General features: G+C 37.1%; 1 protein-coding gene across 1 annotated transcript; it reads left to right on the top strand.

Moving 5' to 3' along the window:
• Positions 1-96: 96 nt before the first annotated feature.
• On the top strand, positions 97-9,960 carry LOC110462873 (serine/threonine-protein kinase MARK2-like). Its single transcript, XM_021517105.1, has 12 exons — positions 97-494; positions 1,582-1,689; positions 2,288-2,487; positions 3,126-3,181; positions 3,922-4,054; positions 4,440-4,558; positions 5,195-5,328; positions 5,881-6,085; positions 6,584-6,795; positions 7,244-7,630; positions 8,019-8,206; positions 9,712-9,960. Exons 1-12 carry the CDS (start codon positions 183-185, stop codon positions 9,851-9,853), a joined length of 2,196 nt encoding a protein of 731 aa, XP_021372780.1. The 5' UTR covers positions 97-182; the 3' UTR covers positions 9,854-9,960.
• The last annotated feature ends 232 nt before the right edge of the window (positions 9,961-10,192 follow it).

Genomic DNA, 10,192 nt, shown 5'->3' with positions numbered 1-10,192 from the left:
AAATTAAACTGGTCCTCAATTCTTTCGTACTTAAGTCATTATATTAATTATGACGTCATCAATAAATAGACAATTGGACTGTGACGTCATCAACAATGAGACATATTGACGTCACGTTGAGATGGCAATGATGTGTATGCAGTAATGGGGTGTCTCCCACTCAGATTGGGGAAACTATAAGAATGAAGAACACAACGATGAGAGGGTTTGCTGAGAAGAGGCATAAAATATCTGTCCTGAACCACTATAAGCGGATGGTCGACCAGAGTGATAAGCCGGGAAAATCGGCCTCCATTTTTGAACACAAGTCCAAGTCCCAGTCGGACCGGACTACGGACCTCGTGAACGCGGATTGTATCAATCATGGTTACCGTCTCGCAGATATCCTGGGAGAAGGGGCATACGCCAAGGTCAAGAAAGCAGATATCATGCCAAGTAAATTGGCCAGGAACCAAACCATGGCAGACATTGCTGGCGATTCAGGCCAAATGGAGGTATGCATACGTCTTTGATTAAGATATCATATCAATAAACCGTAACAAAAGGAACATTCCTGGTAATTTGCAGATGTATAGTTATTAAAGATATTGCTGTTTTATGGTGGTACCTGACATCTTCAACATTTTTAAAACCATTTGATTGTTATTTTTCTCTTTGTATGCTATTTTTATTATAGAAAACATTTTAGCATTATTTTTGTTTTAACATGCTTTATTGATCAAATGATTCAAAAGGATCGGACAACAATTTATTACAACTTATAACAGTCATCGCCGTAATACAACACAATACATATGTAAATATGTTTTTCATAACAATATTCTAGCTATGATAAGGTAACTATTTTATTTAACTGATAGGTCTAGAGGATGATTTTAATCCTACTATGATTTTTTTAAGGTTACTATTTTACCTATATCCACTTCCCGTTCACATGTATGTCGGTAAGGCTGCTCCGTTAATTACCTGGGAAGGATGTTATCATTATTGATATCGCAACAATAGCAAGAGGTCATAGTCTTGGACTCGAAAAAGGGAATGTCTAAATTGAACTTAAGAAAGTATTCCATTAGAAATAGAGTGGTCAACCATTGGAATTTCCTGTCAAATCACGTTATCACATCACCAACAATAAAAACGTCTGAAGCCCGGCTAGATTAGCATTGGGGACAATCAGAATGTTTTTATAATCATGAACTTGACAATAATGAACTTATTCACTGATGGGGCGTCAGCCTAAAGGCTGACCATACATATGATCTTTTTCCGGCGTCCAGTATTATTATGTTATAATTAATAGTTGTTTTAATTACTATAAATCCATGTAGCACATTGTTTTAATATCCATACAACCGGATCCATGATGCGTGGTAGACTTAGACAGTCACTTTACAGTTGCAGCATATATTTTAAGTAAATGGTAGCGATCGTAAATATTTTGGGAATTCCTAACAAGATAGCAATACTTCGAAAGGTTTTGTTAGACATTACTTAACTCTATGAAGTTTGTAATTTATACACATGTTTACCCCCAAATAGTTACATAATTGTGCCTATCATATTTGAAAACTCCAACTTCAGGTGGCGATAAAGATTATTGACAAGAAACAGGTGCCGAAAGACTTCCTGATGAAGTTTCTGCCTCGCGAGCTGGCTAACCACCTTAAGATCCCGTCCCATCCAAACATCGTAAGTACATGTAGCAGCACGCAATGAGTCTGTGATAGTAGTCTGTTAATTTTTTGATATCATTTTATAACTTTGTGCCATTTCGTTATTTCGAAAAGACTTCAAAGCTCGTTGTTTCGCCTTTTCGGGGTAGAAAATGGGAAAGAACGAAATTGAAGGTTTGTTAGTTCTCGTTTTCGGAGCGAAATAAAACGAAAAAAAGGAAATGGCATAAATCAGCCACTGTTAACTAATAATAATTCGCCCGAGTGAAACATGAAAAATGTCAAAGTCTGGTGTCAGGACCAGAAGAAAACTCGTGCTAAACATATTACTATTAACCAGAGATATGTTCAATGTATTATATATTTATATTGCTCTTGTGGTAGGGAAACACAATTCTTTGTTTTCCCGCGATTAATCATGTTTTACTCGGGCGAATTATTATTAATTAACAGTGGCTGATTTTTGCCATTTTGTTGTTTCGGGGTTTTTTCGCTCCGAAAACGAGAACTAACAAACCTTCAATATCGTTCTTTCCTATTTTCTACCCCGAAAAGACGAAACAACGAGCATTTAAGTAAGATACGATAATAGTTTTGGTTTTGTACTTCATTAGGTGCGATTGTATGAGCAGTTTTCCTCCCAGAACCACGTGTACATGGTAATGGAGTATTGCTCTAACGGAGACCTTCTAGACCTGATCAACAAGCACATCGGGCAGAACCAGAAAGGAATAGGAGAAGAAACCACTCGTAAAATCTTCTTGCAGATCTGTAGCGCCGTACAGCACCTCCACAAACATCTTTTAGTTCACAGGTACAACGGCAAAGTATATCACATAAAAAAGATGATCAATTACTAGCTGCTAATTACATCATTATAATGCCAATATCGTTGTAACAAGGGGCGCTGTTTAAGTATCCTCCTAATGGTAAAATCACATGAAATACGGTTAACAACTTTCTCATCACAACTGACTATGGGGCTGGTTCACCGTTCGTATACACATCGAAGATTAAATTATATGTTGAAAGGCACTGTAGCTCGGTGCTTGCACCTATGCATACTTTATTAAAGCTCATTGCTTTAATTACGAAAAAAGGTTTCAAGATATTTATTTCCAACAACGAGATAAACTTTACTTATACAGGTATGGTGATTCACCAGCACTGCTTGTTATTTACTTTATCGTTAAACAAACAATGCATAATACAAACATACATCTATTCTAATTATCTTTTTACGGTTCGATTCATTTTAAAATAGTAATCTGAAAACCGGAATCACTTGACAGATGAAAAAATTGAATGAACGAAGTATTCTTATTTAAATAATGTAGCTGTTGGTTTTTAAAGGTATCAAGGTGTTTGTATACCTGACTTGTATTGCTGAATTCCTACATTGACCGAAACTTTTTGCATTACTTTTAATTTCATGCGACCGTTTTTTTACAGAGATTTGAAATGTGAAAACATTTTACTGGACGAGAATATGAACTGCAAATTAACTGGTAAGTACAATGTAACTACATGTTCAAGACAAACGTGTTTGCTATATTAACACAATGCACTGAATGAAATTTTCAATGAAAATCGATATAAAAAGAACTAACCATGTATTTTCCACTGACGCACATATAACCCTGCAAGTTAATGCTGTTAGACGTCCCTTTGCAATATTGCTGTAAAGGTAAATGTAAGTGACGCTATCTCCACAAACAATACACACATACAGTTTATTCCACAGGATGTGCTGCTTTGTTAACAAACAATACATAAACAGGTTATTCAATCAGATGTGAATCTTGGAATTCCCAGAAAGCCGCTCTCAACATTTGATTTTATTGGTTCCAGTGCATAAAATATGTCCAATCGTCAAGCCGAAACCTGTCCTTTGAAGATAACAGATGAACGCCTATCGACTTCAAAGACGGTCAATTTGATCGTTTTGCTGCAGCGCGATTCTCTTGAAATGACTTAAAGAATCAAACTAGTCCACTGATGTCATCTCAAAGTCGCACATTTAGAGCCTGCATTTTGTTATGATACATTCTATGGCTGTAGAGAAAATATTTCAATCGAGAGCGGACATTTTTGGTTTTCGGAGATGAAATATGTGCTGCCATGTTCTCAAACGATACACACGAACTAGTTATATTGCAGTACTTCCTGCCTTTGTCAACTAACAATGCACATAAACAAACTGTTATCGCACTATACCGTAACTTCAAATTTTCGATTTATTTTTTAGATTTTGGATTTTCCTGTAAAGTCGCAACTACTGACACCCATTTGAAGACTTCATGTGGTTCATACGCATATACTGCACCGGAAGTGATCCGTGCGAAACCGTATGATGGCTTCCGGTCTGACATATGGAGTCTGTGAGTAACACTTGTAACATGCGATGTGCATAAAACGAATTCTTTTGGAATGGTTTTGATTCGTTGACCATCTTTAAAGAATCATCAGGGCTCAGTTGTTCTTTAGAAATGTTAGGGCTATAAATAACTTAATGAATCGTCACATGTATTTTGTGGGGAAATCAAATAAGTGTGAAGAGTAATTTCTTTTTAAAATAGTTAAATATAAACGCTAAAGCGGGTTGACATTAATGTATTCATTGCCATTGGCTAACGAAGATACTGTGCAATTGAACGTTGCCATTAATGTGACAATTTGCATATAAGAAATATCAAAATTAATTGGATAACAGCCATTCATGTTATGCAATTACAATGGTATTAATACTGTTGACTACGGCTTCAGTGGGATCATCTTGTTCGCCATGGTAAACGGTCGTCTGCCATTCAATGACAACCAGTTGATGGAGATGGAGGAAGAGATGAAGATGCAGAGGCTGAAGTTCGAACGGAGCGTGTCTTTCGGTGAGTTAAATTAAGGATTTAATCTTGCTTTGGTCGATTTCATTGGATGATGAATTTTGTCTTGAAACAAATTTAATGGACTGCGAAGCAGTTCATGTTGAATTTGTTTCAAGACCAACTCAATTCATCACCCAATGACATATTTCAATCAACGTGTTTTTTCAATAATTGGAACTTCTGAAGTCCATTCTGATAGTTTGTCCAGTGAGTCTAGTTCTCAGCGATGCTGTATTTCTTAGATTGAACTTCAATTGCGAAAGTTCGTCTGTTCGTGAGTGCATACGCGCTCTTTACTGTCTTTTCTCGCCTATGGTATGTGAGAACACTGTCTTTTTTATTTGAATCGAATAGAGAAGTGAATTTCGTGTAGACTGCAGTGCTGTCCTAAACTATGATTGATTTTGTGCATCTGGTTTTTGGAAGACATACCTCTGACCATAAATATATTTTTACGATCTAGGATACGAGAACATTTAGATATATCTTACCTATTTTCTTCTTTGTTTACAAAATGTCGATGAAGAGTATGGAGATACCCCTCTACTATTACTGATGTGAAAGCGACTGTAATGGTTTTATAAATCGTATCTTATTTACGTTGTTTAATGAATGGACCGGACATGTTTTGTCGTTTAGACTGTATGGTTCTTATACGGAAGATACTTCAGTACCATCCGTCTGTGAGACCGCCTTTGGATGAAGTCATAGATGACAAGTGGTTGACCGGAAATAAACCGATACCGCGCCAGGTTACCAAGCCTAAATGGACCGTAAGTTTTGGAGATGATGTGCGATGTTCGTTCATTGACAGTGCTCTATCGTTTAGAACACTAAATACGGTGTTTAAATCCGGAACAATGCTGATCATAGGCAATAAGCTTGACGCAGACTTGCAGGATAATGCCTTCATATTTCTGTATGAAAATACCTATTCCGTGTTTGCGTATTGCAGAGTTATCTTCTCTTGGAAGCAGGAATTGATTGTTACGTCACTTGTTTGTGAGAGCAACGTCATCAATTTTTGAGAAAACGACGTAATTTTCTCACACAAACCAATGACGTAACAATCAATACCTGCTCCCAAGAGAAGATAACTCTGCAATACGCAAAGACGGAATATGGTTGTGGCATTCATAGTTTAGGGGTTTTGCGCACATGCCACTCTTTTTTAACAGTATTTTCGACGATGTGGATTTGATGACTTTAATTTGGCTTACTGTATCTATTACCAAATGTCTAAGGTGCAACCACCTGTGTGTGTGTTACGTTCCACTTTCTATTATAAAGATGGTTTTGTCATCTGTTCCCTTTCTTCGAACTAGAACCCGTACAAATGCCAGGAGAAGGTCACCCCAGATATAGACATTCTACGTGTTGATCAGACAAGCGCACCACGCCGATCCAAACCGATCTGCTTTAAGGCATCACCAAACAAAGGTCACTCGAATACGTCAACCCGGACCGTGACCTTGAACCAAGCGGCCGGGGAAACTGTTACATTGAAAAGTAGAAGAGTACCTAGACCGGGTAAGTTTGGGAATAGCATACACTTTCGTTTCGTGCTAATGTAATTTCCAGTTGAATATGTCACTGTATTTCGTTTTCCTTTGATGATTTAGTGAAATGATCTTAAAAGTAAATGGACACTGCACTTGTGATCATAGCACTTGTGATCATGTCTGTAAACAAACTGATAGCATCATGTGACTCCTGATCATCATCAGTAATTCATGCAACGGGTAGAATGCATGTACGTATGGAGGATATTGAGACGTCACAGACGTTTTGTTCGTGTATTGACTGAAAGAAAGGAGATACGTAAAGCTGGATTGTTCTGTCCATTTAGTGTGTAACATCACTGTACACATAATGAGATATGTCCATACTGTCTAAAGCTATGGTGTGTCAAACCAATGCAGTGCTTCGATAAACAATCCTCACCGTACGTAATAATCAGTTGGAATTGTCTTAGAATTATATAACTTGAAACGAATGAGCGTCCACATGCATTTTGTGTTGATGCAGGTCCGAAACTGCCCCTCAGGCCAAACACGTGGCCAAAGACGGCCAAGGACCAGAAGGACAGTGGCACAGGCGCGGCGTCCCGTAAACCTAATTTCCGGTACATCGCACAGCTAGTAATGATGAACAAGGATAAGTTGGACCCATCACCCACACCATGTTCTGGCAAGGAAGGCGTCTGCAAACAAATGCCACTATGGTTTATGTATAATAAGGTGAGTGCTGTCAAAGCATAGTTTCTGACGCTCTTAAGCAAGGACGAAAGTGTTAAAAAATAAAGAAGGACGCTCAATTTTTCAATTATTAAAAAATTGCTATCATCTTTAAAAAAAATAGGAGTTTTATATTCCATTTCCTTGGAAAGGCAGTCGGTAAACAATGGCGACGGCAAAGCCAATGTATGTTTTTCAGGAGATAGCAACTTTGACACATACATCAAAAAATATTGTAATGGCATTATGTTATGAAAATGTAAGTTAATTAGTTGCGGGACAAATACATTAATATACTCAACGTTTATGAATTAAGTGTGATGGCCTGTTGCATTGTGTAAAATAATCTAAAAATAAGCAACAGTAATATGAACTTTATTGCTTTTAAATTTCATGTTGCTGATATTCTTGTAGTTTATAAGCATAATTGTGTTTCCTTCTATATTGACAGCTCTTCCGTGATCAATGTAAAGCTGACAGCGCCTCTGGTGGCGATTCAAAATGTACCAAGAGTGGCAAACCGAATTCTGCCGTGAAAGCATGGGAAACCGCCAAGGTCGACAGTAATGTTAAACCTAACCCAGACAGCAAATCCAAAAGTAATTGCCCATCACGCTCGGGCAGCGCGGGGAAAATCACCACACCTAAGGCGCGTGTCGGGTCAACGGGTTCAAAGCCAGAAAATACCGAAAACAAACGATGTGGATTCCCCCAAAGGTCATATGCCAAAAAAGTCGTAACAGCCAACACACGGAACGGAACGGTAAAGTTTCCAGTGGAAGGATCAACGAAGCAGATGACACCGAAATCTGCTAACTTCATTCTTGGTAGAACCAGGGTAAGCATCATCTGCTTTATTTTACTGCCATCATTGTATTCCATGTGTAGTTAGTAAAAATGCTTATTAAAATTTTGGAGGGTTCACCAAGTTACGAAATTTTTTGAATGCTCCTTTATCTAATTTATACATTCTATTCCATTTGCCATGAACATCATACATGTATATGTGATATGAAATATTACTCCTGTCAACAAAATCGCTTTAAATAATGAGAAATGGATAGTTCATTTGTATAAGGAAATGAAACATTTTAATTGAAAACTACCAAATACTAAGTATATATAATTAACTTGTTATTCATGATTGACTGTCAATATTTCACAATAAACATAAGCACAACACTCCTCAGCATCGCCAGTCAGTTGTCCATCCTTTGTGTATACAGGTGACCGTTACAACCGCCAGTCCAGGTATATCAAAATCTGCAGTGACCAGTCATTCCAAAGCCAAAGAAACAGCGTGCACCCCACGCGCTACAGAGGTTACACCGCACGGTGAAGGTTACAAACCAAAAGTGGAGCCTAAGCTCAAGTTTGAAGAGGAACTATCGAGCTTATTATCACCAAGCGAACTGTAAGTCTCAACTACACTGTTTTTCAAAACTACAGCAAACCCTGTCTAAATCAAACACCCCTGGGACCAATAGAGCGATACCCGTCTACTGTCTAAACGAACACAAACTTCACGGGGCAATATTCTTGTTCAAAATGGACAGTTGTCCAGATTATATATATACATAGCAATGCATATGGGGGATCTACTAAAAGATGCAATAAACATATAAATGTAATATATTGTGGGATCTTGTCAAAGTACAATTAATTTCTAAAAATGTATTCTGTGGATTAACCGAAATATGTATACAGTTCGACCTTATCCAGGTTTCATGTACATAATAATGGGTTAAAGACTAGGTTTAATTTATATAACAATATCCACTTTGGGTCAAAGACTATGTTTAGTTTACATAATAATGGCCAATTTGGGGTGAACACTAGGTTTATTTTACATAATAATGTCAACTCCGAGTTAACGACTAGGTTTAATTTACAGTATAATGTCCACTTTGGGATACAGACTAGGTTTAATTTACATTATGATGTCCACTTTGGGATAAAGACTAGGTTTAATTTACATAATAATATCCACTTTGGGATAAAGACTAGGTTTATTTACATAATAATATCCACTTTAGGTTAAAGACTAAGTTTAATTTACATAATAATGTCCTCTTTGAGTTGAAGACTAGGTTTGATTTACACGGAAATTACACTTTTGATATTTCAATCAATGCGATGACTTGCTTTTTTCTCTTATCTTGGACAGGTGTTAACAGAATCTATCATCCTCTCGGGGGGCAAAGCCTCGTGTTTGGCAACTTAAGAATCTCCTCCCTCGGGTTGAGATTCCCCTATTTTATCTCCTAAGGGATGAGAGATTCAATTAATCTCATACCGTGGCAGTCTAGCTTCATAGAGCTTATGATATACTTTACTTGTGAAGCTGAGGACATTTTACTAGTGGTCATAAGACTTTGCCAAAAGACACAAAATTAAAAACTTGATGGTAGCATGCCCTTTTACCCAACGCAAATGTTATGGTTTACTCTCTACCCCCTTTCCACCTTAAAAAAACAAACCAAACCAAACCTTTTCACCTTCTGCATATTAAAGGCCAAACAAAGCAACTCTAAATATTGGTATATTTTGTACTTACTAGCGATTTATGACATAAATAATTCATCAATCACACAAAGATAGGAATAAAACACATTGTCTCGGGCACATACACTCATACACAACACACATGGATGTAGGTCCTTACATAACCTTAGCTTTTAATAGGACGTTAAACAAAATAAAACCAAAACCAAAAAATAAAACGGTATATCATACCTTAGGTATTTTAGAAAAACATTGGATGTTTTTGTCAACATAATGAATATGTGTTGTATTTGTTTCGATAAGGTCTTTAATTCATAATGGTTTAAGATTAGTATACACGACGACAGGGACATGAAATAATGTGATGTTATGTTTTGTCGTAAGGCATATAATACTTACTTTCTATTTCACCAGACAACTTCTACCACCACTAATGGGCCAAATCGTCAAACACCATGAGGGCGAAGTCCGACAGTACCAGGGCAACCGCCGAATGTCTTTCTGTCCTCGTATGAAGAAACATAGACAGAGAGTGATCGTCCATTCTTGTACCTAGCGGATGGCTTAAATATCAAAAGCAAAAGCTATCCCCAGCGTATTCCGTCATAACATGAAATTATTTCAGTCAAAAGAAGCGATTCAAATAAATTACATGATTACAGATGTATTTCTGTGTTCTGTTTTTTACATGTACAATGTATATTGCATGTATAACAATTATAAATATCGTGTCCATGTTCGACAGTTGCTTGAAGAGCTTTCTGATTATTCTGTCAAATGTCAAGATAACTTGAATTCAACAACGATCGAAGATATACATAGTAGTAGAGAAGAAAGAATGATGGAGGTGGTAATAAGAATCTAACAGACCAGTTGGCGAATTAACTTTGGCTGA

Source organism: Mizuhopecten yessoensis, unplaced genomic scaffold (genome assembly GCF_002113885.1).
Source record: "Mizuhopecten yessoensis strain PY_sf001 unplaced genomic scaffold, ASM211388v2 scaffold10839, whole genome shotgun sequence".
Lineage (NCBI taxonomy): Eukaryota > Metazoa > Mollusca > Bivalvia > Pectinida > Pectinidae > Mizuhopecten > Mizuhopecten yessoensis.
The sequence above is the reverse complement of the archived record's forward strand: the minus strand, read 5'-3'. Positions and strand labels throughout refer to the sequence as shown.

Excerpts from the sequence above, each read along its gene's own strand:
- LOC110462873 (XM_021517105.1), top strand. The coding sequence starts at position 183 with ATGAAGAACACAACGATGAGAGGGTTTGCTGAGAAGAGGCATAAAATA. Across the intron at positions 4,055-4,439 it reads CGGTCTGACATATGGAGTCT|TGGGATCATCTTGTTCGCCA; the intron begins GTGAGTAACACT and ends CTACGGCTTCAG. Across the intron at positions 5,329-5,880 it reads TTACCAAGCCTAAATGGACC|AACCCGTACAAATGCCAGGA; the intron begins GTAAGTTTTGGA and ends TCTTCGAACTAG.